The 27,680-nt window shown below is 46.4% G+C and overlaps 1 protein-coding gene across 3 annotated transcripts; it reads right to left on the reverse strand.

Moving 5' to 3' along the window:
• Positions 1 to 6: 6 nt before the first annotated feature.
• LOC142883423 (uncharacterized) lies at positions 7 to 27,614 on the reverse strand. Of its 3 annotated transcripts, none has more exons than XM_076018287.1 (8): positions 27,350 to 27,614; positions 18,596 to 18,893; positions 6,898 to 7,041; positions 6,693 to 6,736; positions 6,469 to 6,604; positions 6,255 to 6,365; positions 1,408 to 5,856; positions 7 to 952 (listed from the first exon to the last, which is right to left on the reverse strand). In XM_076018287.1, the coding sequence occupies exons 2-8, from the start codon at positions 18,867 to 18,869 to the stop codon at positions 888 to 890; spliced, it is 5,223 nt and encodes a 1,740-aa protein (XP_075874402.1). In that variant the 5' UTR covers positions 18,870 to 18,893; positions 27,350 to 27,614; the 3' UTR covers positions 7 to 887. The 3 variants fall into 3 exon arrangements, with proteins under 3 accessions (XP_075874402.1, XP_075874399.1, XP_075874401.1); XM_076018284.1 differs by having other exon boundaries at positions 18,584 to 18,893; XM_076018286.1 differs by lacking the exon at positions 27,350 to 27,614 and adding an exon at positions 26,231 to 26,564 and having other exon boundaries at positions 18,584 to 18,893.
• Between the last annotated feature and the right edge of the window lie 66 nt (positions 27,615 to 27,680).

Genomic DNA, 27,680 nt, shown 5'->3' on the forward strand with positions numbered 1-27,680 from the left:
TCAATATGGTATAATTGGTCCATAAATCTTTATTTTTTTTCTATAATGGATGATCATTTATTACAAACAATTTTGAAATATATTAAAGTCAAATGTGTAAATATCCCTCTTGAGTCTTCAACGAAGAAGGGCAGCATCTCCAACATCAGTAACTAAAAGCAGCAGAAAATGGTGCTCATAAAAATATTCCTGTGTAGCGCTCTGTCTGCCAACTGTGACATCATTGGTCATGTACATAGCTTTAAATCATGATGTATGGCATCTGATGTGGCATTCCTGCAAACAGACTGATACAAAGTGATGAAAAACTGTCAAAAGAACTTATTTGAATTATGTGGGGGGGGTTAGCACATTGCATAGACGATATCTGTAAAGACCCTCCAAATTTACTGTAGAAGAAAAAAATAACTTAAGAGAATTCATATTTTCAACAAATATAATTGGTGCAATAACTCTTTAGGGAAAATAATGAATTACAACTCTGTTGGACAGATTCCATTATTAATGGATATGTTGATGTACAACATACTGCTATATTTACATGGTAGCACCCAGAAGTCCCATTTTGATGAGTAAAGACTATAGCTCTGATTCAGCAGGACGTAATCATTGCAGGACACCAGAGGGCGGTATATTCACAGAGGAGTTCAGCAAGACAATCCAGCAAAAGGAAAAAAATACACTGTATTTACTTACTAGATTGCAAACTGAGTAACTGAAGGCCCACACCGCTTACATTAAACTCCAAGCTTTTGCTTTAAAATCCAAACTTTTCCCTATAGCGATCTCTGGAATAAACAACAAATTACCAAATTTCTGTTTGTCTTTTCTTTTCCAAACTCAAACTCACAGTAAGTCCTTCAAAATGTCTCCCTCATTCTTAATAATCATGTTGATGGACTGCTTCCTTCTTCAACAGTACCAGCTGTCCCATTCGTTTTCTCTGCACCATCTAAGGATGAGAAGAAAAACAACTTATTATTAAATATTAAAAATATTTAAAAAAAAAACACTTCTTTGGTTATTTAGCAAACTTTAACTATTAATGTTTATCACACAAGGTCAGAAGAATGAAAAGAATTGGAATATCTTTCATTTGGAGTTCAATGATATTCCAAAATCAGAAACATCAAAGCTAATGTACTTAAATATAATTACAATGTGCTACGTGCATACTCTATGCAGTTTCCAAATACTTAGAATACTTAATAGGCCTTTCCTACTCAAAAGATTCTCTTAAAATGCATTGGAAATATTACCATAATTCTGAAATTCCACACTTCTTCTCATTTTGCAGCTTAAGCTATGGGAACATTTCTCTGTCTTAGCTATTAATACTTACTCCACGTCAACAAGATTTGAAATCCTTGTAATATTTCAATGGGATTTGATTTAAATCTCCCTTACCCATGACATTCTCTGGCAGTTCTTCCTGTCTGGCAGTCTGTTCGGTCTTTTCGCTGCTCTCTGTCTCTTTTCCTTTCATTTTGGGCTTCTTTGCAACTGGTGGAGGCAACTTTACTTCCCTTTGCATCGACTCTGTCTCAATGCCCACTTTGTTTTCAGGAGATATCTCTGAGTTCTTCTGCGTGATTGTCTTTACCTCTTCTAAAGGCTTGGTATCAATTACCACCTTCTTGTTGCTTTTAGAGAAAATAAAGCTTGCTGTGCTGGAGGGGGACTTGTGGATGTCTTTAGGTGATGTTGGCGAGTGCAAGCCAAGGCGAGGTGCAGATCCACCTAATGATCTGGCTGCTGTCCTCAGGCGGATGGCTTCCTGTAGGTTCATTGATGGCGTGGCCGTCATGGCTGGAGGAGACTTTTTTGTAGGGGATGCAACAGTGGACACAGGTGGAATCACAAGAGACTGGGACTTGGGCAGAGATGGTGAAGCAACTGCAGTGGGTGGAGAAGTGGATGTGGGAGAGGTGATGATCAGGGACTTTCTGATGGGCTTCTGAGGAGCCTCACCGCTGGAGGATAAAGGCGATGCTTGATTACTTGGTTGCCGCTTCCTCATTATAACTTCAGTTTGCGGTTGCTCCTCAACTTTAGGGGGTTCAGGGCTGCTTCTGGCAGACTGAAGCTTGACTGTTGTCAAGTGGGGCTGGGTGACGACGGGATTCGATTCCGTGTGTTCGGCTGGGGTAGTGTTTTGCACACTTGGAGGTAAAGGACTGCTTACAGGAGAAGCGGGAGCAGATTCTGGAGCATTTTCTGCAGTTTCAGGAACTTGTTTGGATTCTGGTGAATGAGAGTCCACCTCAGTTATTGGGCTATCACTGGTGTCTGATGTACCGGCATCCTGTGCTTGGTTGGAAACATTAAATGGAGGAGGTGGTGGTATACTCGTAGGTGGGGTTAGAATACTGCTGGAAGAAACTGGGCTGGTTTCCGATTCTGATATGTTGCCAACATTTGGAAGATTAATCTCCTGCACTGAAGGCTGGGGAGGTGGTGGAGACGGTACACTCTGCGGTGGAGAAAGCTTTTCCTCAGTTGTGTTGACCTCAGAAGTTGGAGGGGCGTTCTCTTGAACAGAAGGAAGGGAGACCTCCTCAGCAGACACAGTCGACAGCTGAATGGAGGAGATGTCTTTCCCAAGTGGAAGAGGAACTTCCTGAATCTCTGAATCTGCAAGAGAAACCTCCTCAGCTGGTGGAGGAGACACTTCTTCAGTTGTTGAATGACCAAACACCTCATTTTGTGGTGGAGGAGAGATTTCTACAGGTTGAGGAGGAATGGAAACCACATCAGGGTGGGGAAGAGAGGCTTCTTTGGACAATGGAGCAAGAATTTTAATCTCTGTAGGTGGAGGTGGAGGAACAGGATCCACTGTAGCTGGTGGAGAGACTTCTTTGGGTGAAGGAGGAGGAACTGAAACCACTGCAGTTGGTGGAGAGACTTCTTTAGGTGGAGATGGAGGAGTAGAATTTATCACACAGGGCGGAGAGACTTCTTCGGGTGGTGGTGGTGGAGTAACTGAAACAACTGTAGGTGGTGGAGAGACTTCTTTGGGTGGAGGCATTGAAACCACTGTAGCTGCTGGGCAGACTTCTTTGGGTAAAGGGGGAAGAACTGAAACCACTGTAGTTGGTGGGGAGACTTCTTTGGGTGGAGATGAAGTAGCATTGACCATGGGGGCTGGAGAGGCTTCTTTGGGTGGAGGTGGAGGAACTGAAACCACTGCTGCTGGTGGAGAGACTTCTTTAGGTGGAGGAATAGTAACAACTTTAGGCGGTGGAGGAGACGGCACTTTAGGGGCAGGGGGAAAGGAAACCACTCCTGGTGGTTGGGGAAATACTTCTTTGGGTGAAAAAGTAGAAATGGAAAACTCTGTTGGTGGTGGAGGAGAAAGTTCTTTGGGTGGAGGGGGAATGGAGAACTCTGTTGGTGGTGGAGAAGTAATTTCTATAAGTGGAGGAAGAGGAGAAACTTTACTTGTTGAAGCAAAAAATACTTTAGAGGAAAGAAGGGATGCTTTTGCTGGTGGAGGTGGGACATTTTGGGCCGCTGCGGAGGATACTGTTTTAATTGGTGGAGGTGGGGCCGTGTATGACGGTGGAGGTGGGATGTGCAGCGACGGCACAATGCTCATCTGTTGTTCGGCTTCATTGGTCGCCCTAAGACAGTCAATTTTCACTCCGGTTGAAATGGACGTACTTGTGGAAGTCAAGTCGCCTCCTGAGATCGACTTGTTTGGCGGCACCTGAACAGGCAGGACAAGGCTCTCGTCGCCAAATACTGGAGGGGGTGGAAGAGGGAATTCAAAATCATCTGCCCCGCCGAGGCCAACTGGTGGGGGAGGGGGAGGCCAGCACAACTCCGGGGATAAAACAACTTGTTCCGATGGTGCAGAAGAGCCCTCGGCCGTCTTTTTGGCGGGGGGCACTGGTGGTGAGTGCATCGGAGGAGGAGAGGGAGACGGAGGATTGCGAACGAGTGAAATCGCAGGTAATCGATCCATGCTGCTTGCCACTTGTGTCGACGCCTTTTGGGCGTCCTCCTTTCGAACTGCCGCCAGCCTTTCATCACGTTTCTCTACAGCCTTCACTAACATCACATTTAATATATCACTTACTCTCACTTTACCATCTACTTCAGTCACTTGTCTGTTTCCTTTCAAATCAACATTCTGCTCAGCCATTCTGTTAATGCTCTCCCTCTGAATCTCCGCATTTAATGCAGCATTTTCTTGAACTTTCTTGTCTTCCAACCCATTGACTGGTTCCACCGTGTGATTCCTGTGTTTCTTTTCAACCACAGAGCCATCAGAGGATGTGGAGGAAGATTTCCTCTGTTGTCTCCTATCTTTTGGATTCTTCTTTATGATTGCATAAAGGTTATCAGGGGCCGGGGGACCCAGGAGCAGTTCAAAGCTCCGCTTACTATGAGCCCATACTTCTGGAGGTGGTGGTGGAGGTGCGTGGACTTTAGGGTGTGGAGGTATATTGAAGAGTTCGATTAAGGTCCTAACGGAAGGACTGACATTGATTGTATCAACTGAGGTGTCAGAGCTGACCTTGGACTTGGGGATTTCAGGGGTCTGCGTCACGGGCTTTATGACGGGGGAGGGAGATGGGGGAGGAGGTGGGGAAGATCCTGGGAAGAACCTTTGGAGCTTCGCAAAGATTCCCCTCTTATGCTTTGGAGAGGAGCTATGTGTAGTAAGCAGTGCATCTTGGCTGGAGTAGCCACTAGATGGGGACATCACCTTATTTAGCTTATTGGGCTGCTGCACCTCTTTCTTCAGCTCAATCTTTGCAGTTTCCCCTGCCTTCACTGCTTGCAGCTGTGATCTAATTGGACTGAATGACACAGAGGCTGACGAGTCCTCCAGCGAACTGGTGTCAGCGTTGTATCCCGGACTATCAACGATTGTGGAGGGCATCGGTGAGGAGCCGCTTTTGCTCCTTTCATTTTGTTCCGCTGGGTTGCTCTGGGGACAGGATGCAGCCGGAATTGTTGAAACCTCTGCCAGGCCGGCCAAATCGCGTGACCTTCGCTTCATCTTATTGTGGAGCGAGTAAGAGCGACTTGGGGGAGGCGGAGCCTTCTTGGATTTCATGACAGAGAGGCTTCGCACAAACGGCCCCTCTTTCTGAACGTCATCGCCCTTAACAATGGATTTGCCATTGTATTTGGCAGCTCCAATGGCGTTCCTGTTCTCTTTGCTTGCGCCACCGCCGTCCTGTGGCGACCTCTGGCTCGGTGTGCTGCCACTGGAAATGGTGGACGAGTCTGACACCAAAGTCTCCGAAGAGTCGGAATTGCTCCAACAAGAGCTGTCAGACACGAAAGGGTTGTAGCGAGAGACGGAGTTGACGGTGGAGGCCCTGGATGAACACGCCCTGGAAGAGGGGCGCGAGGTGGCCGGGCTGGACAGCACCAGACTGCCCTTGCTGACTGTGCGCACACTGTTGCGGCTCTTGGCACGGCTGATTTCCACCACGTCTATCGAGGGCGGCAGCACGGCATTTGGAATTATTTTGGACATGTAAGCGGCCTGCGGTGACATGGACATGACTGGGCTGGGTGGCTTTGGCTGCAGGCTGTTGGTAGACGTCATCCAGGGGACAGCCAGGGACTTGGGCCTCTGCTCATCCGACAAGTCAGGGACCAAATTCTTCAGCAGCGCCATGTCATCCCGATGACCAGCATGGGTGGCGCCAAGCTGCTCCATTACGTCTTTAGTGAGGGGCCTGATGTTGTTCGCGTGTAGAGGGCTCACTGTAGCTCTAGTTGCGGGCTCCAACGGCGGTGGGCTGTCCACCGTTGGGCTCTCGTCTGTTTCTCCATTATATTGCTGTTCCTCATCTAGTCGCTGGGTCACTGTCCAACCACCTCGGTCCAGGCCTGAGAAAACAGCAGGATCAAAATGTCCGCGCTCAAATTAGCTATGGAGAAAAAATATTTCCAAACATCCATCCATTTATTCTACATAAAGACAACATTTCAAGCCAAGCTCGAAGCCATAGGCTGCATTCACACCAGATTAGGTGTAACCCCATCGGATTGTATTATGGGGGTCTTGTACATTAAGCATAACAGACCCATTGTGTGACACAGAGTACTGTGTGACTCGTTTACTGAATTCATTTATGTGTTATTACACTCAAGATGTGATCAGAAACTGCAGCATTGCTGCTGTAGGTTGCTGTGGCTGAACGCGTTGGTTGAAGTTGTGAGTTCTATGAAAAAAAATAAACCCAGATATACATATATAGATATCTATTTCAAACAACAAAGCGTACCCAGCTCCATCTGAACATGCTGTGGTATTCCTCCAACGGTCTTCCTGTGTCTTCTTCTTGTCTTTCCCTTTTCTGACTTTTTCCCAGAGCTCAGGGGCCTGAATGTTGATCCTTGACCACCACGGAGGAACAGAAAATATGCATTTAAACCACATTCCGCCCTCACACATAACAACAAATAGCAATCTTTCTTATGAGGGTTATTTGCGGTTACCTTGTCGAGTGAGCCCAGAGCGGGAGGACCTGGTAGACACAGACGACTGTACAGAGGCAACCGAGGTTGTGTCAGCAAGGGTGCTGTCTGTCACAAACCCGCCGCCCTCACCGTCTGTTTGGACTGTCATATTTGACTAAGCGCAGGAGAAACAAAATGTTTTTGGTGAAAACATAATCACAAGGGCGGCAAACTACAATTCCACAAACCGACGTGTCACTTACAATTGTGCTCTCGTCATCCTTGAAGTCCACCCCGGTGTTGCTTTCTACAAGGAGAGAAACAGTTAACGTTGCAGATTTTAGTGGCTTTCCAAATTTTAAGCGCTGTTTATTCTCCCGAGCGCACACCCTTGTGACGGATCTGCAGACGGTTATCAAAGTGCTGGCAGGCACACCACCAATTTGGCACAGGCGGTTCTGTTTGTACCTTCCTGTTGCATCATTTTCAACCCCTCCAGCGCCTCGGTGTGCAGGTTCTCCAGGTACTGTGGCCTGCTGGCCTCCACGAACACATTCTCCTGGAGCAGCGGGGGCGGCGGAGCCTTGTCATCGTCTTCTCGCTTGGAGTTAGCTGGAAGTGGAGAGGGGAGAGAGGATCAACCTGGATGTACTTACAGCTCTATTGCTGCATCAGTTGGAAAAATGGCCATATGGGCAGGGGGAGAGCAATCTCGGTGCCTGTCAGGAACATTTAAGCACAAGGACAGTTAACTGTTTGAGGATTAATTGAGGGTTTGGGGAGGATTTTGACAAAGACTTAACACAGGATTACCTCCATCAGGAATCGACTCTCGGCACTTTACGCTGTTTACGGTCAATTGGCCTAGAATTTATCTAATTATACTTCGTAACAGACTGTAAATAAATAGTTGTGGCATCTCAAAACATGGATCATCACCTCTCGATGTGTAATAAGAAAATACTTGAAATACTGTCATGAGCCCTGGACGCCATCCAACCATTCTGAAACAGCTGTCTCACAACTTGTCATACGAAATGAAGGTGCCTGGTTAAATGTGTTGGCTTTGGGAAAATGTATACCTCACCTAGTGGATTACAGTCATTATAAAAAAAAATGCAGTTTGAAACTTAAACTATGACTATGAAGTTTTGCAACCCTAAAATTATTGTGGCAAAAATCATATTTACAATTTATTGACTTGTAACAGAGAGAATGCCAACCCAGCCATTGATATTGTGTGCTCAGTTGGCCTGGTATAGGACGCAGTCAATGCATTGTAGGAAGGAAAAATAATTTGAAACAATGACTTTAAGGTAGTGAAACTCCATGGTAAACATGCAAACAGGTTAAATAGAGTTGTTACCTCACTGCCACACTTTCATGACAGCTCTGAGTCGTGCCAAGTCAGTCCGGGATCATTGATCTAATGAACCAATTAGCCGTTTTTATGTAATGGCGACAGCTGCTCCGCATTTAGCCGCCAAGTACACGACAGGTTTGCCATAAAGTAAAACCATGCCGGAATTAGCTTGGGCAGTCATGTGCTCAGTCATCACTCCTAATTGCTACCATGTCTTTTTTGTAACAGCATTACAGGTATTTCGGTGGTGAAATATGACAGTTATGATATATGGTAGACTATGTTATTTCAATGTTAAAGATGTGTAAAAGCATAAAGTGAAAAGTGAAAAGATTATAATTTTAATAAGAATTTGAAAGTAGCATAAATGATGCCTCCTGAGAATAATTTCTAACAATAAATGACTGCCTTTATGAGACAGGGTTGTTTATCCTTGATATTCACGTATCATTTCAAGAAGTGGTATTTAAAGAAGTTAGCATCTACCTTAGTCCTGTTTTCTAAGAGTTTTAATATAACAATCACTCACCCTTCCGTTTGAAGACTGTAGGAAAACAAGTGAGGCTGGCACTGGAGCTAGTGCTCAGAAATACAACCATGACGGCAGGTGAATTTACTCCAAAAGTCGACCAAAAGTATCTCCAGTTAGAGTTAACAGGGCAAAAAAAAAGGAAAAGACTAAAAACTTAGACGTGCAAAGGTGCTGCCTACGGTCCCATCCCCACTTCTAAAGCATCCTGTGAATATGGAGAAAGGGTGATTATCTCCTCTGTTTTTTTCTGATAAAGTTGTTGTTGTCGGTCCACATTCCGTGCTGAACAGAGAAGGTCCCTCACAGCCAATCCACGGCCAGCGCTCAGACACTAATCCTCTGCAGTCTAATTCCTGCCCTCCCTGTCGGCTAGGTCTCCCCCACTCCGGGCCGGCCTGGCGTGATCAGCCACATCTCGCTGTTGCCCCCCATCTGTGGGTGCACTCATCTCTGATTGGCCGGCAAAGCCGCAGCTCAAACGGAGACCACGCATGTAAACACTGGGGTGTGGGGAGAAAGCTGTTGTCAGGGATTTGACTTATGATGACGTTCCCGGGGGGGGCCCCTCTTACTTATTTACACCACAGCTTAACCATTGTTTATGAAGGTACACTGCTCAGTTAGATGACACAATTTCTGAACTGCTGAACTCCGATAACAGTTTGGCTGCTCTTCATTGTGCATGAAGACACGGCTTTGCTGCTTTGCCACAAGGGGGAGTAAGTGAATTAAAAGAATCTGTTGCTAAAACAAGATGAACAATTTGTTTAGGAAAAAAAAAAAGAAGGCCTACAGCTCGGCAGCACATGGTTACGCATGTGAAAACAGTTCCCTTTTTGTTTGTTTTACATCTGTTACCGTGCAGCAAGAAAACACACAATCGATTGCAGAGAGAAAATCCCAAATCCCAAATCAAGTATTATCATGAGCCAACTCTCTTGATCTGGAAAGCAAAACTTGATGTTTTTTTTTTTTTTTTTTTTACATTAATTCTTAACCATTTTTTTATTTCCTAATTTGGAAAACTCAAGCCTATTTGTTGCTAAAAGCTTGTTTCACTTCCTGCTGTGCAGGGCAGGTATGTGTGCCATGTGAACAAATGGTAAACATTCCGATGGTTGTGATTATAATGAGTGACTGAAGACAAAAGAAGTTCATATAATTAAAAAAAAAAAAAAGAAGAAGAAGAAGAAAAAAAGACTTATTATTCCAACAGAATAAAGTGGGAGCTTCAACATACAGATGTGGGATGAAAGACGAGACAACACGTGTGTGGAGACACTCAGACTGGGATGATACTTATCTTGATAACCTGGCGGTACGTACACAAGAGCTCTACACAGGCCTGGAGCAATGGGTGGGGCACTGCTGCACGTTAATGAGAGGCACAAATTATCACAATTTTTATGATCTCATTGCAAGTGTCTCCGTATTAAAAGCAGCGACATGTCAAAGGCGCCATCTGTCACGAAGCTGGCAGAATGAACAGCATGGCAGTGATTACGTGTGAAGCCCCTCTGCCCCTGTACGATGTTTACAGCTCAGATCTGCATAAACACTTTTAATCTGGAACGGATGTGACGCTCCGGGGGCCGGTTGGTTCAAGTGGTAAATGGGGGTAATTATGATTTAGGCTTTATTGCGCACAATTGCGTGTTGATTTCAAGCTGAACATTTCAATTAAGCCAACATCTGCTTTGTAAGTTTATTTTGGTGGAACATGGATTCACCCCGGACCTCAACTACGTCACCAGCCAACGTAAACAGATGACACACACAGCTGGGGTTAAGTGTTGTGATGCATTGCCATGGCAGTACTTTGTGTTCGGGCTTCGGCTAACCATTAAAACAGTTAGGGGTTTGGAAAAACTGAGAAGTAATAGCCTGGGATGGATTTGATTTTCCTTTTTTTAATTTTGTAATGAGGGAGTTTTTTAGATTGTCATAATCTGTCTTTGACCAATAGCAGACTAGACAACTTTGAAAAATGTGATTCCATTTGCTCATTCGCTCTCACAAATCTTTTCAAGTCCATCTCTTTAAATCCCAAGCACAATGCGACTTGAAATCCCAGGAGGAATAACACAAGAAAAAGAAACCGCTGTCCGAAAGAAATTCTCTTCTTTCATTTCTAAAGCAGAGCTGTCCTTTCCCAAAGAGAGAAGTCTGATTAATTCTGCCAGTGTGGTCACTGCCGAGTTGGAAGATTGTGTAGAATCACGAGGGGGCGAAGGATTTAAGTTCATTGTCAGAAGTGACAGTTTGAGGTCACAGCTGTAAACAGAGCCACGCACACGCACACGCACACGCACACACACACACACACACACACACACACACACACACACACACACACACACACACACACACACACACTCTTTGAAGCAGACATCCTGATGTGAGTGCCTCATGGGAATCCAACCGGTGCCGGATCCTCGCTCACACCTTAACATCCCTGCCCCAACTTGCCCCTCTGTCTTGTTTTGCACCGCCGGGCAGACAGCGAAACAAAAAAAAAATCCGTCTTTCCAGATCGGAGGTTGCTGCTATCTGCCAGGTGCCTAAGCCTCTCTAATCAGCACAGAGCAAACTGAACGCGCTGTGACGACAGTGGGAAGAGCTCCTCGTGGAACCAGGTGCGCTGGAGATACACTGGCACGCACGTGCTGTTTCACCGCGGTTGGAGGAAGTGAGCTTCATCGTGTTGTTCACCGGCGACCCGACACGTGTCTCGAAAATTGCTTGGATTTATTTCATGTGTCCAGTTTGAAGGCCGAAAAAGCTCATCTTTCGTTGACTAAATGTCCATCTCTGACTCTGAAAAACCAGCTGCCACTTTAACATCCATGTTGTTTTTACAACCAGGCTCCAGCTCCCACTTGCTTCCCCTCCAAAGATGCTGATTGGCTAAAAAAGCAACTCAGACTCCAAGATTCAAGATTATTTTCAAGATGGATCTGTAAGAATTCACGTTTGGGGAAAAAAAATATCAGTGAGCCGGCTGCCTCGTGAACTGAACACAAACTCTTCACACAATGCCAGACGGATGTACCTGCATCGTCCAACATGCTGGTCCGCACCATTAATTCGCCGTCAGACTATACAATGCGTGTGCCAGCAGACTGGCATGCATCAGATATCAGACATGATGGGCCTGCGCACACATGCAGGTTTTCAATTTTATTTAGCAGGTGGCTCATTTCATGCCGCTTGTTTGGGTTCCAGTCGGATAGCAGTCTCCAGACGGACTGCAAGCGCTGTCATCGACTCATTTTCATGATATAAAAAGGTCAACAAAAGCAATGAAAGGTCAAGAAAACGCCACAGGGTGTAACATCATGGAGTCTGCGAGGTTCCTGTTTAATGTAAGCACAGATTTGCAACAGGCTCCAATTATATGTATTTACAGACAACACGCTTACAGGCAGGAGAAGGAGTGAGTGAATAAACCATAGACTCTGGAGCTCTATGAGAATTACAAGGCAGAGTCGTTTATTTCCAAAGTAATGTTAAAGGCCCAGTGTGTAAGATTTCATCACGTCTAGTGGTAAGAAAGCGTACTGCATGCTTCTCCTACCTGTGTGTGTGTCACGTTGTAGCTTTAAGCAGTGGCATTGTCACGCAGCCATTTAAAAAGAGAAAGAAGATTAAATAAAACAGTGTGAACAGGCAGAATGACCCGTCTTGCAGGAAGCAGGTGACTTCATCGATGCTCTGCAAACGTTGTTCCCTCGTCAGTAAATCCCATCTGGCAATGCCACCCTGATGGCAGTTCTTGTTTTCCGAGTTCTGCTTGACCTCGCGTCTTCCCTGCAGGAGCTGCAACGTCTGATGTCTGCCTACAGGAGAACCTGCTCTTTATGTAAATGATTGAATAAATGCCTACCGACTGTAAACACTGTGACTTTACACAGCTGAACACACGCGCACGTATTTTTCATTTAATCAATGCCAATAAATCACCGCAAATGTTACACACTGGGCCTTTAAAATCCATTTTAGTCACATATTTTTGGTTCATCCTGACAACAACAGTCCCTACAGATGATTCCCGGTCATTAAATAAATTAACCAAGGTCCTGTGATGACACTACAACAGGTCCGGTGCTTAAATAATGACTAAAAGCTGAAATGTGCGGCAGCCATGTGAATACTCACCATTGTGAGCAGCCATGGTGACGATAGAGGTCAAATCAACACGGTTATCTTGGGAACCGGTCGAACAGAGCACGTCAAGTTTTTTAAAAAGTTAGCCCACTTGGCAGCAGCGTCGGCCCGTCAATGACTCACAGAATTTTCCTCGCACATCTTTTGCGAGTCACTCACCGCAGTCTTCCGACTGTTTTTAGTTCCGTGACAACAGATTGTGCAGTCGCCGCGACGCTGCGTTTTTTTTTCGAGGATGAAACGATGGGCGGCTTCGTGAATAATAATAATAATAAGAAGAAGAACGGTTGTTTGTGGTGAGGCAGAATCTTACGGTCTCGCCGAGTGCAAAAGGAACGTGGTCGCAGGAAACTGGAGCTCATGATTGACTCGGGACTAGAGGGCAAACTGGCTCTTAATGTGCTGCCACCTCCCCAGTTTGCTAAACATGATCTTGGCTATTTGGGTGTGGTCACATTTTGCCTTTTGTAATTAACCATGAAAAAAACAAAAACTGAAATCTATGTAAACACCGCTAAACCCCTGAGATCGTGGGCGAGAATTTTGTGCACTTGTTTACAAGACAAAGAAATGTCTTGATCAGACATTTGACACGGGTTCCCACGGTGTCGTCAGCTTAATACTCAGCTGACAAGTCATTGTGTACAGGTGGCAGTGTGTACTGCATCAAAAGGAGGAATCTGTCAGTGTTTCTAACGGAGTGCAAGCTGAAAAATAATGGGGCCACGTTTTACAGGTGTCAGTAAATTCAGGACGAGAGATTTCTTTTGCGATTTCTGTTTAACATCAATGGAAGAAAGTGAAACTGTCAGAGGTCAAGAAACCGGTTTTTCTTGCACGTAGTTTTTGTTTCATCATCATCGCAACGCAACTGTAATGAAGCTATGTGTGTCACACAAACAATTAAAAAAAAAAACAACGTAAACAGAGTTGACACTACATCTCCCCCCCCCCCCCCCCCCCCCATTAAGCATCATTTCTATTCTCTTCAACAAGAGGTCTTTGACGGCCACCCACCCAAACGTTGAAAAAAAATCTGAGTTTAACCTCCACAAGAAAATCACTTCCTCCCCTGATTGTGGTTATAAAGCTATCTGCTTCACATACAGCCTGGCAGATTACACACAAAAACTAACCCTGTGGTGAACTTGTGAGAGCTATGAACTGTTAACGAAAACCACAGCGACCGCGTGAACCTGCTGAGCAGCAGGAAAAGAGGGAAATCCAGACTGAAGTCCCACACATGCGCGTTTAAAAGGTGGGAAATCTTTGTTTTGACTTGTTTGCAGGAGAACCTGACCAAAAGGCTTATTTATCTATTTATCTATTTAACAAACAACTAACAGAGGCGGGACATGTGGCCAGGGCTGTGACAAAAATACATTTTATGAATATTAATAAGTGAATAAGTAAACAATGTTGGAACTTTGCCAAGAGTTCAGTTAAACGTAGCACAGCTAAACCATGCAAGTGTTCCGCTCACACTTCCAGTCAGAGAATCTTACTGGCGCCTTTCCAGTGTCAATCACTCACATGTTGACGCTTTTCTGTCGTTTTTCACTACCTTGAAAAGATGTTTTGTTTTTTTACGACTGTCTAATTCTTGCTAAACAGTGTGACATGTCACAGCGAGCCGCTGGGCACAACTGTCACACCTCGAGCCGTGGCGACCTGGCGGCAAAATAGAATTTTCTTTTTTCTAACTTTATCTTTCAGTGTAACACTTCAGTTGTTTTTCATTTTAATGTTTTAATGAGAAACTTTTTCCATCAGGTCGCACAACAATGTTAGACAGCCAGACTAGGCGACAGATAAACACTTAGCACTAAGTTTTTATTTTAAGTCGCAATTTAAAAGAAAAAAGAAAGTCAAAACATTGTACCACTGGTACACACTTGTTTCCTTATTTCGAGCTTCCTTGTGGGACTATCTGGTGAGGAATGTGAGGAATCTCAGAGGGAGTCTTCGGGCAGGCCACCTCTTTGCGTGTCAGGCAGTGGATGACCTCATCTGTCCTCCCTTACCTTTATGACTATATATCAAACAAACCGGGGGGGGGGGGATTTTTTTTCTTCTTAAACAGAAAAAAAAAAAAAAAAAAAACAGTTCTGAAACTCGAGTGAATGAGCGACATTTCACAAAGGAGGCCCGTCCTCCTACTTTGGAGCAGCTGGGGAGTGAAATGACAGCTCACGCATTAACTATGTATGGCCTCAGATGGAGGGAAGTGAATGAACACGCGTCGACAGATGGCCCGTGACTTCACGCAGCCGGTGATGGAAAATTGGTCGGGTCATTCGGAAAGCACAACCCGACAGAAGTCTCGAAGGATCGGGGGTCAGAGGTTATCACCTCCCAACAAAAAAAAAAAAACATGTTGCCACTGTGCGGTTGTCACTGGGCAAACTCCATGGGTCGTGTTTACACACGCGCGCACACGCACAAACACACAAAGCATGCATTCCTGCACGAGCAAGAAGGGGAGCGAGCAGCCCCGGGGGTTCCAGAGTTCAGCCGCTCACCCTGACTGGGAATCTAGATCGACCTGCAATATCAGCTCTCAATGGAAGTGCAGCACAAGCACTCAAAGGGGTTAAGCTGATATGTGTTAGGACTTGACTAGACTGCTGGGGGTGAAAATTCAAAACTGCCAGAATAACTGGGTTTTACTGGGTGTCTCAGTATTTATTTGATTACATTAGATAACAATGGCCTTCAAAATACGGCGTAGGCTCTATCATTTTTAAGTCAACGATATACCGATGATACAGAGTTATGATTTTCATATTATATATATATCCCATATTATCTTAAAAAAATCACTTTAACAGTGTTGCTTTTGGACATTGACACGTTTCTCCTGTGTCGATGAGAATCTCCAGAGACAAGGAAAGTCCAAGCCTGTATGCTGTGAGTTCAGTTCAGTCTGCCGAACCCTGGGGCAGCAATACAACATGTTGTGTTTCACTGGACCATCACCACAAACCTTAAATATTTACTGAATCATTACCATAAGAAAGGACATTGATCCAAACATCCCCACCGCGCCATGTACAGCATGCAGTATGTACACGTTGTACACGTTGCACACGTTACTCTCCGCTCCAGCACTGGTGTCCCAGTGCGTCCAGTGGAAGACCGGTTGGAAGTTGGAAGGGGCCCGGAAAAACAGAACCCCTTGTTCCCCCCTCTCACTGTAACAGCCCTGGCATGGCTTTTAACTTTTAATTAACTGGCACCGTGCCGGCCATACCAGGCTTTTTACTGGGCAGGAGGCCCTCTCTGGCATCAATACAAATCATCATCAGGGGCCTCGGCCAGAGGTATTCTGTTCTCAGTGTGAGAGTGTCCCTATTCCCGGCAGAAATTGCCCCCGGATGCTTCCGGGGGAAGAGCAGAGTTGCTGCGCTGGTCTAAAGCAAAATCCACAGTTGCTGCTTCCAAAAATCAAAAAGATTCGACAACAACTGGAACATCAAATACGACAATTTCTTGCTTTTTGGCTGCATTTCCTTCAATAGACTAAGACAACAATGTTTTGTAAGTACGGTCAACCGTCTGAGGGAATATTCATTGTCAGTGGCGCTGTGGTCCCTAGAGAAGTGGGTACAGTCTTTAGGGTCCGGTGTGTAAAATCTTTAAGGAAGCTCTCCTTAAATACCGGGCTTCCTTAAAAAATGTTGTAGCAAGATGGCAGGTGACCAGGAGCAAGACCCTTGCTCTCTATATACAGTGTATATATTCGTGTGTGTATATATATATATATATATAAGAGAACTGTTCTAAGGGTAGGAAAACCAAATGACATTTATTGTATTGCACATATACACTTTCATTAATGTATTTATGGGCAGTAAGTTAAACTTTTACCAGTATAAAAATCATAAATCAAGCCAGATTTTACACACTGGACCTTTAATTCATGCCCTTTTTTTAAGGAAGCCATTCAGCAAAGGATAAATACCCAATGCTGACTGAAAAATAAATGGCTATACTGCACACCCTCGTATCACCCTGCTCTACACCACTGCTCACCAATGTCCTCCCATTTGTAAATTTTGTGTTTTAAAAAGAAATGGATCCTCCCTCTCCCCCGCCACATGAGGTAACCTTTAAGACGCTGCTAGCGCAATATAGTGCAAACATTGTGCAATGCGGTCTGCACACGCACGCTTTGCTCAACGCCCGGTGTGAGTGTCTAAGCGTTCGTCACGTCCCGAGAGGAGTCGCGATTGCACATCGTCTTCTGTTTGGATCAGTTTGCCGGTGTTGAAACCGAGCGGGGATTGAATCACATGGAAAATCCCCTCACGCCGAACCCCGGGTGAGGGGCTCCCACACAGCAGCAGCAGCAGCAGAAGAAGAAAAGAAAAAACAAACAAACAACAGGCCGATCTCCCTCCGCCTTTAAAGCAATTAGCCGTGACCGCACAAGCCAGGCCCGCACATCACATGCAAGTGAGCCTGAACTAAACAACATGCACGTTCATGTTTAGTCATATGGCAAGCGTGGTGAAAAAGGTTGAGGCTGTTTGGCTATTTTATTTCTGTCTGTCTGTCTGTCTGTCTGTCTGTGTGTCTGTGTGCATTGCAGTGTGATTAATCAAGGCAAAAAATTTAAGTTTTAGCCAACTCAAGGAAAACAAACTGCAAAACTGGCTGGTGGAGGTTACCGCGCTCACATCTCAGTCTCTGACAAGATCCCACAGCTCTGACAAAAGTCAAAGAGCCGCTGTAGTTTTCCTCAGCGTGTGCGAAAAGAAAGGTTTTATGTGTTTTCTATATGTAGCCTTTACTCAGTTTGTTGACTGGGTGGGTGCGTGTGTGTGTGTGTGTGTGTGTGTGTGTGTGTGTGTGTGTGTGTGCGTGAGTGTGTGTGTCAGCTAAAACACACCGTCCCGTGTGGACAGCGCCACTTAACCCCTGACCTGTCCCGAACACTGGTTCGCTTAAGCGACGCGGCCACAGAACAGGACGGACAGAGATTTTTTTCTTTTTCTTTTTTTTCTCCACCGCGTGCAAAGCAAACAGGAGGCCAGACAGCGAGGAGGTGGTCGCCCTGTTCAAACATCCCTGCGCTGCACAAACAGGCGATGTGGTACCCGGGAACTCACCTCTGAGCGCCTTGGATGCTAGGTCACTAGGCTAACTTTTCTTATTAGCACTGCTGATGTGCCGGGGACTCACGCCGCAAGCATCAAGAGCTACGAAAGCGAGTAAATCGCAAGAGGGAGGGGTGACAAATCGGCAATTGGTGCCAAGCTAGCAATGGAAGCTGAAAAGAGTTTGTTGTGCAGATGAGTGCCGGCTAGGCTAAAGTGGCCAACTGCTACATCGAAGATTAACTGTCTTTTTCTTAAGAAAATAAAGTCCCCTGCAAACATTAGCTCCTTTGCTGCTGAGGTGAATCTTGTGACTTGCAGCACAGCGCCAGCGACTAGCGCACTAGCTTGTCATTAGCTGCAGTTCCATTACAGTGTTCATAATAGCCAGCAACTAACTTCTCACTGTTTGCCGCTAATGCTAGCTAACTTTTGCACTGGTATTTTGCCTATTGCTTAATGTGCAGTACTAAACTAACACCTCAACTATCCAAAATATGAGTCAGATTTCACCGATACGAGGAAAGTTTACAATGTTTTTTTGGTAATTGTCCGGGCAAAAAGACACATCATGAACACATCCTTCACAACCTCCACCAGTGTTTCGCAATAAGAAAAAGGGAACATGGCAAGCCTGCAGTAATTTTAGTGACAGAGCAGCTTCCTGCTTTGGCACACGCGCCATGATTAAATCTTTCCAAAGGCAATGACTAAGTTTTTGACACTAGTGTTCTCAATATAGTTTAGGTGGTTTAGATATAGTTTTGATGATCTTTTAATACCCTGTATTTTAGCCAACCAACAGTCTTATTGCAAAGTTTTTCAATTGTTGATTTTATAACACTATTTACTCGATGTCTGACAATGAACACATGAAGCATTGGAAATAAATAATACTGCAGTATGTCTTTAAGTCTGATCACGTACAGACCTTCAAAACAAACACACACAACAGGACAGTTAGACTCTGAGCATCCTGCTGGCTCTTACCATGACCGTTACCTTGTGGATGAGGCTGCCTCCCCGACCTCAGTCCTCCCTTGTGTCCGCCTGCGTGTCGCACATCCACAGCCAAGTCCAGTGCAGGACCCAGGCCCGGGCTGCCGCTCTTGGCGCCGGGGTCCCTCTTCTTCTTTCCCTTCAGCCAGCCCAGAGCTCGGCCCAGCGAGCGACTGCGCTTCTTCTGGCTCTTTCTGCCATGCTTGTCATGGGAAAAAATGTCGACCACGTCCTGGGGAATCAGGTCCCCGACCCCCAGGGAGTCACGGTTTGACATGCCAACTCACTCTAGAGCAACACCCTGGAAGAGAAAAGAAGAAGAGAGGAGAGGCACACTTTTAATTAAAGCATTACTTTGTGCTTTAGCGCTGGGGCTGAACCCTGCGTGGATCCCTGTCTTAGCTCAGCATTGAAACCAACTTGCAAAGACTTGCACGGCTTTCAAAAAGGGCAATATCAGCGAAGTCAACGTCAAAGAGCCTTCCTGCTGAGCTTTTTTTCACACAAAAGTTAGCAAACTCAGGAAGTTGCAAGAACAGTTCTAGATGTCCCAGATGTGCCACTTTAATATTTTTACTGAGGACAGAAAAACAGCTGCTGATGTGGCAGATAGGTGGGAGAAATGTGCAGAATGAGATTATTCTTTTTAAAAGGCACGTGTGGAGGCAACAGTGGAGGCATTATTGCGGTATGTTCATTTCAAATCTCAGCAAGGCAGTTTTAGTCTTGACGGCACGTAAACAGTTAACCTAGTTTAAAGCTCAGTTTTGAAAAAAAAAAAGAGGCTCGTCAGGTGCGGGAAGCGCATTAAACCGTGACTTTCATTAGTGCACCGGCTGCAAATGTTCCTTTTAATTCAAACGATCCGTTGAAGTTCCCCTCCAGTAGGAGCCGTGTTTGTGTCTGCGTCTGTGCGTCTCCGTGGGCACCGCTCATACAATCCACACAAACACACACATACACACACACACACACACTCATAGACCCCCGCCTCCTGCCTCTAAACCAAACCTCACAGTTCTACAAAGAAAGACCTGGCACCGCTCCCTTCATTCCATAACGTGGAGTCATGATTCACGCAGCCACACCCGGTAGGCTCACACACTCTAACACACAGAGAAGAGAGGCACGCTGGGAGGAGGAGGAGGGAGGGGGAGGGGGCGGGGGGGGCACTCACCTCTGTGCATCAAAGCGCAGTCGCAACAAGCAGTTCATATATCAGCATCGTCTCTTATAGGTGTATTTCATCCTCCTCCTTTATCTTTTACTCGCAAAAGGAATGAGGTCTCTCCCGCCCTCCAACCCCACCACTCTCCTCCACTTTGAACTGAGAACTGAAAGTTACTCTGGGCCTCTTCCAGCTGTGCACTTTATTAGATACTTATCTCCGGAGCGCGGGCTAAAAGCGGGATCAGGCTCTGAAGATGACAGCGGTCGGAGCTCGTGCCCGAGCGCCGAGGGAAGGCGGGAGAGGAGCCCAACCGAGCAGCGGACTACAAATCCCTGGGTGATCTGCTCTTGTGAAAGTTCATAAAAATGGTCTTTGGCTGCCAGGTCAGGGTTTTTTTTTTTTTTTTTTACGGTAGTGCCTTGAAAAAATGCAGACAGACAGACAGGCAGACGTAGCGATACAAGCAAACATATGTCAGCAAACGCTGTATTTTGGAAAGCTTTCCGGCCCCAGACGACTCTTGGAGTTGAACCCGGGCAACCTTCTTTGTGTCCCCTGAGGGTTCCAAATGCAACTTTCAGCCGACATTTGTGTACTGTCAGGTCATCCCTGAATTTTTACAGTAAGGCAGTTACCGTTTCTATATTCAAATGTTGTAAAAGACAAAAGAAATCTGAGCTGAATGCGTTTTAACTGAAATAAAACATTGAAGTGAAATATTTAACGAACTAACTCAAGGTGCAGTCGGCCCTTCATAACATCCCAAAGGCCACTGATGCTTCTCTCGCAGGTGGATTCCAACACGGACGACACTTCACCACCGCCTTGCTTTTGTCGTCTATCAAACATGTGGAAGGTGTAGCACAACATCCCTTTTAGTCGGAGAGCTAAAAGTAGCAAACATTTTGTGGGGGACCATTTCGTCCCGTTTTCAGGACAATTAATTGCATGAGCCGCCTCTACTGGCGCCCAGGCAAGAAAAACAATCTCAAAGTGGCCGTAACATGGACCTTTAATCCTTAAACAGCGAGAAGCAATTCGGCTAATAGTCTGTGAGTTCAACAAGATTGCAAATGCCGCAGTTTAAACATAAACCGAAACAGCTATTTTTAGTTTTACTGCACTATTAAGCTGGAAGTGCCTGAAAAAGTGCGGGAGGCAGCGCGCGTGCAGAGAGAGCAGACTTGAGCGGTGCCAAGGCAGTGACTGGACGCAACGCTTATCAATCAGCAGGTGCCATGCTTACGCTGCGTCTGTCCAAACGTGGTGCGGTTAAATACTCTGACGAGAGCGAAGAGGGATGTAAACATGGAGTAGGTGGTGGAGGAATTCTGTAGGACAAACTAAACTTCTGACCTCGGGGCTGCTACAGTGAGGCAGGACGGTGATTCATCCTGCGGCCCAGCACTTAAATTACCACGTGTCAAGCGCATGAATCCACCAGCTGATATGGCTCAGGCTCGACCGTGATGCCGGGGTTTAAAAAACACCGACGGAAATTTGGCCCTGCCCTCTAACGGGATACCACAGCCGTGTGCGCTCCCACACGAGATGAGCGCATGAAGAACTTTGGTGCCTTCCCGCCAGACAAATTACACACACGTGGTCAAGGTACGGTACAGAACGTTTTATCCTCATATAGACAGAAGGCAAAAACTTGGGACTCGATAGCTGCGTTTCTCGGGGTCATGGAAACGCAGCTATTGGGGAGGTCAGGGTTCGGGCGAGGACGCTGCAATGAGCGGGGTGAGCAGCAGCGAAAGGCCCCGGGACGACAAATGGAATCCATCCTGTGTGTGGAAGAGCGGCAGCAGGCGTCTCCCTGCGCGCGAGTCCCGTGTTATTCACGCTCCAAATTACAGTCATTTGTGGAATGACTAAGAACCCCTGCATCTGTACTGGCTGCAGTCTCCGGCCCGAGGCTCCTTGGAAAGGGAAAAAGTGGGGCCGGTCCCGCTCATTTATGGAGTGCAGCCCTCTCAGCGCTCTTTCCACAACAAAAAGGAAGCGTGGAGTAAAAGCGGCCATCGTGCACTCTGAGGGACCACCCAGCCTGACTGGTGTCTCCGCAAAACTAGTCTCAGGGAGTTCACCCGTGCCACTGTTACCGTGGTTACCAATACCAACCTGTAATTTTCAGCCGCAGCGCTACAACTATGGGATTGTCTCGACTTAATCCCCCCCCCTTTTTTTTTTTAATGTGCTTTGTCTTAAGATTCACAAAAGACAGGCCCACTCCGGGATTGAACCAGGAACATCACTTCCTCTTCATCGCAAATGAGGTGGACATTTTTTTTTTTTTTTCAAGTCAGAGGACCACTTGCCACTATCTTGAACACAAAGCTGCTTCACTGTCCCACCACTGGCTTAATTGCTAACCCGCACCTTCCAATGCGCGGACACGGTTTAAGAATCCCAGTCTGGCTTTTAAGGATTTTTTTTTCTCCTTTCCGCCACAAACCGAAAAAACATCCACCACAGTCGGGTCACATCAAGTTATTTCGTGCCATCACAGAGACTGTGATCATGTCATTTGCCTAAAGCTGATTCTCGCACACACATGCACACGCACACACGCACGCACGCACGCTCACACACACACAAAATGCAGTGTGCTCCCGTGACATACGGAGTCAAACCCAATGAGCGATTTTTTTTTTTCTTCCCCTCCTCCGCCCAGCCCTGGTCCTGCCGGAGCAGGCATGTGTTCCAACTTGCTGTTTACTTATCCTCCACAAAAGACGCAAGGCGCTCGCATTGAACAGGAGGTATCCGGCACAAACACAGCAAACCTCAACAGCAGTGTGTCAATAATACCTTCAGCACTGACTGATTATCTGACGCTGACGCCGGTGTTTACACATCAGCGGCAAGCAAACCGGCGGTGATAATAGTTTACGCACCGTCATGGAAAACATATCGGGTAAATACATTATTCGTACACTTTTGACACCTAAACCGCCCTGAGGGAGGCGGGGGGGTTTAGTTCCGAGGCAAATGTGGGTCCGCTCTGCTGTGCTGCGCAGCTGGGCAAACAGGGTTAAACCGCAGAATGGCACGAAAAATCTGTCCTTTGCTATTGGCAAAACAAGGTATTGCAAGGTAAAAAATTAAATTAAATTAAATTAAAAAAAAAAAAAGATACAGAATACCATTTAATGTACTCTCAACTTAAATTTTATCAAATGCTGCAGGAAAAAAATAAAGCTTGATGTGCTCATGGGAGACATAAACATCGACTTTAAACACACACTCATGTACGCATGCACAACGGCGCACAAACATTTTTTTTGTTGTGAAAATGGAAGGACTGAGGAGGAGGAGGAGGAGGAGGAGGCACTTCAGAGAGGTAGGATTACTCTTCAATAATTTCCGAGGGTGAATAATGCATGACACCCGTTGCCCTCTTCAACGACACGGGTTCAGTTGTGTAACAGTTTGAAAACATCACTGAGGAAAATACTCATGCACGGGGTTAGGGTTAGGTCCAGTGTGTAAACATTTTAAGGTAGCCCGGTATTTAAGGAAACCTGCCTGACAGCGTGTTTCGTATTTAGGGCACTGTCAGCCGGGGCTTCCTTAAAAAAATGGCGGCACACGATGGCAGCAAACAAGGAGCGAGACCCTTATTGCTCTATGTATATTCTCATATGTGAGAGAACCGTTCTCAGGTTAGGAAAACCAAATTACTTTTATTGTACTGCAAGTGTACACTTTTATCAATGCATTTAAAGGCACTGTGTTAAGCATACATGTCACATACAGCGACATGAGCGGTGTAAAGTTTGCAGCGTGTGGCTGCAAGGGTGCAGGGGAGGTAGAACTCCAAGAACACTTTGCACCGACTGAGGTGAGTCACACGGGGAGGCTTGACAGAGTGCGCTCAGGTGTCTCATGAGAATAAGCCACAGTCAGGAGGGAGTGAAGCCGCCTTTGTTTGAACTGCGACTTGACTCAGTTTAACCAGGAGGCCGTTAACATCTGCACTTGAGCTGCCGGGGGTCACATGGCATGAGGTATCTGTGCGCGATGCTCCAGGAAACAGAAATGATAGATTAACCAGGGTTTGGTTTTTGTGTGTGTGTGTGTGTGTGTGTGTGTGTGTGTATGTGTGTGTGTGTGTGTGTGTGTGTGCAGTGGGTGAAACTGTTCCGGTCTGACCGCTGGCATCGCTGGAAGACACCAGCCAGTTAGACCAATAACAGTTCTTAAACCACCACTTTTGTAACTAGACGGCGACTGTTTAGTAGCGTGCTTGAGTACGGCAGCCAAAGGCATCAATCAAGGCGTCGGGGTCGGGGTCGGCCTCTCTGGGCATCGCTGAACAAAGGAGATGGCCGCTGCTCAAGAGTAACCTCATCTGAGCTGATGTGCAAGCAACCCACCAAACAAAATTTTATTCGTAATTGGCGGTGACCCCTGAAACCTCCCCAGAAAAACCCAGTACACTGAGGGAAAACGGGGGAAGTGGCGGCAGTCAGCTTAACTCCTGGGGAGCAACTTTTCAGAACGCTTGGTGGGAGGTACGGATGAGAGACGTGGGAGATTTTTTCCATACTGTGGTGCCGTTCCAGCGTATCACGGTAAACAAACGGCAGACGAGGCCTCAGACTGAAAGGCAATACCGTGGTGCAGTCCCGTTGACGGCCACAGGGCAGATACGGTTCCACCCAAAGGCTGAGTAGGTGATGAAATCAACTGCAGCAGCAACTGCAGTTAATTAACTGCAATCGCGCTTCAAGTCCTGAGTGGCGCGCGAAAGAAAGATGCAGGAACGCTAGGACCTCGTGCTCGCCGAGGCGCTCTGAGGGCGTGGCACCGTGCAGAGACGTGCGGACGGGGTGAGGAAGCCTCCGCCTCCACTGCCGCCACCGTAGCCATGCAGCAGCTTGTCTGGGTATAAGCAGCAGCCGCATTCCTGCGGGATTGATAATTGCCGACTGAAGGAACAGTTCACTCCGGATCTGCTCTCGCTGCACCCGCCCCCCTCGCCCCTTCCCTTCCCTTCCCTTCCCTTTTTTTTTTTCTTATTAACACCTCCGCCCCTCCCTCTTTCCCGTTCTCCCTTTCGCACGCCGCGCGTCTCTCAAATGGTCGCAGTTTCCTCTGAGTTGTGCACAAGAGAATTTAAGGACAATGCCTGGCACGGGAGAAGGTGTTTCAGCGATAACATCAGAGGCCGCTGCCGTACAATGGCTGAGATCACAGTTCACCGATGGGCTCTCCGGTGGGGAAGTCGTTTTTTAACACTTAATTCACAAATAGGTTGACGTTCACACACACACACACACACACACACACACACACACACACACACACACACACACACACACACACACACACACACACACACACACACACACACACACACCATGAAATGCATGGGAATTGCAAGCCACATCACTGGACACACTGCAAATGTGTTATTGAGCACCGAAGCTTGTGATCAAGTGTTGGACAAAAAGATGTCAAAAGCACCTGCTCACTCATCCCTGTTGCTAAATGGGGAGCATGATGACTGATGAGTTGATGACTAAAGAATACAGTGGTTTACAAATCGCTTTCAAACAATTTTTCTTCCACGTGTTGTTGTAAAATGTGGCTTTTTTTTTTAATCTATTGTTACTGTTTCAATGCGCAAAATCTCCAAATTCATTGTTTCCTTCTTTATTTCTTTGCAAAAGCAGGAAGGGAGGAAGGAAGGACGGAAGACAGCAAGGAAGCAAGGAAGGAAGGAACGGCAGCGACAGTAGCGAAGAGTTGTAAAATATGCAGTTTGCTTTGCCTCTGGGTGTTGCCAAGGGGTCCGTGTCTGGACTGCAGTCCCAGTGAAGCTGAAGACCCCTGGACTGACAGGTCAGAGGGTGAAAGGGAAAGTGCTGTGTGGCAGCAGGAAAACACAGCTGAGCATTTTGGGTTTTAAAAATATGTCCTGGCATGTCAATGTAGCGCCTCTGCTCAGGCCAAAACAAAAAAACTCGACAGATGCCATAAAAACAAAAAAAAAAAACTTTGCTGCCCTTTCACTGCAAATGAAAATAGTTTCAAGTCAAGCTGGAACTTTATTTTGTGTAATTTTAAGTAAGGAATGCGCTGCCGGAGCAAATGAATTGAAAGGCCCTGTTCACAAAGAAAATGGTCCATGGCTTGACTCGCTTTCCATTGAAGAATGATTGAATCTTTCAAATGATGATTGCTCCCCATTGATGAGTCACTCATCAGCTTATCACACTGATTAACAACTAACAATCTGCTCTAAACCATCAGTAAGGCACCTCTCACACCTCTCCCATCTTTGATTCAACCATTGTACGCATAATCATGCAGCAGTTCCTTATTTAGCTGCTCTCACATGACCCGCAAGTTTCTATTTCCTTCTCCCCAACTTTTTTATCACTCATCTGACTCTCTGTCCCATACTGGGTCACAGGTCGACAACACAAAACAAGCAGCAAAGTTGAACCTACCTGGTCGCAGCATATCCAGAGGCGCGGGTTGCACCGTCACTCTTTCTCTCCACTCAACCCCTTCCTCCCACTTCCCCACCAGAGACACATCACCGTCTCTGCCTCCCTGATCTTCTTCTGACTTTCAGGTCCCTGCTAGACCTTGCTGTGCCTTCACTGCTTACATAACACACCTGTAATCTCCATGGAGACAAGCCCTGGCATGGCAGGCTGCTGGAGAAGGAGCACCAGTATGTGACACACCCTTTCTAAACAAATGGATCAGTCTCACCCTCAGCTAGCAGCTAGGTACTGGAGGTGGACCTACAGCTCTTGGTTGCTGGGAAAAACTGCTCCTGTGAAGAAGGTGTTTTTTGGGTTTTTTTTTTATCGACACTGGAGCTTGGACACCAGTCTAAAGTCCAGGAGAGGCAGCAGACAAACAAAGAGGAGGAGGACCCCCAAAAAAGGTCCTAATGTGGTCCGGCTATCACCAGCGGGTTAATCAACTACCAACAAATCTACATAAGAGCAGCAAGGAAACGCACACTCTGACTGACATGAATCACGCAGCGTCTGTCTGCTCACTGGGCTGTCAGACAGACACTTGGCACCCGGTGCCGGAATGATGGTGACAGGGGGAAAAAATACAATAGTCTTCATTGTCACTGGTTGGGAGAAGAAATGCAGGTCTTAAATTACCTGCACTCAGGATCCCTCAAGGCCAATCGAAGCAAGTCTCCCACACCTAGTTTTCCCTGCATGCCTCTACTCAGCCAGGATCTCCTGCCATCCATTTGCAACTCGCTCTATCTCGCTGCACTTTACAAAACCGGTTTGGACTATGCAGTTTCTATTTTGAAGGGTGGGAAAAAAAAAACCTCACACACACACACACACACACACAAACAGAATCGAGCTCAAGATAGAACGTTGTTTGCTTGTTTGTTCGTTTGTTTTTCTGGATACTCAATAAAGTTTAGGTGTGCAATTTAAACGTGATAGTCGATTTAAGAACATTCCCCAAGAAAGTGTGTGAAAAGATTTGAACCCATTCCTTTAGGCGGAATTGACAAACGTGTGCGCAAAGTAGCAGAACTCTTTCTGTCCAATATACAACTTTTGGCGATAGTTAAATACCTTGTTGAACTTGTAGGATTCAGCCGCGCTGATTTCAGCCTCTTTCCATTTGAAGCGTCTGCTGCCCTGCTGCGTAACAACCTCCGCGGTTCGCAAAACCTCCTCACGGTCCGGAGCAAAACTTCAGGTGAACCATTTCCGGTGGGAAAAACGCGCTTCGGAAAAGCACCACACAAAAAGAGTGGAGCTGTCGGGGTTTGTTTGCTGCCGCAGCTGCTGGTTCTTTTCACGGGTACCAGTCAGAGTCACTCGTTCCCTGTGGGCTGCTCGGTGGACGCCCACAGAGAGGAGGAATGAAGACGACCGCGTCCGTCGACCTGCGGCTCCCACC

Source organism: Nelusetta ayraudi, unplaced genomic scaffold (genome assembly GCF_046127955.1).
Source record: "Nelusetta ayraudi isolate G7.1 ecotype Tasmania unplaced genomic scaffold, CSIRO-AGI_Nayr_v1 ptg000007l, whole genome shotgun sequence".
NCBI lineage: Eukaryota > Metazoa > Chordata > Actinopteri > Tetraodontiformes > Monacanthidae > Nelusetta > Nelusetta ayraudi.

Bases quoted from the DNA above. Each gene is read 5' to 3' on its own strand.
- LOC142883423 (XM_076018284.1), bottom strand. From the start codon at position 18,869: ATGTCAAACCGTGACTCCCTGGGGGTCGGGGACCTGATTCCCCAGGAC. The intron at 6,737-6,897 runs GTACAAACAGAA...CTCTCCTTGTAG, and splicing joins GAAAATGATGCAACAGGAAG to AAAGCAACACCGGGGTGGAC. The intron at 5,857-6,254 runs GTACGCTTTGTT...CTGTTTTCTCAG, and splicing joins GCATGTTCAGATGGAGCTGG to GCCTGGACCGAGGTGGTTGG.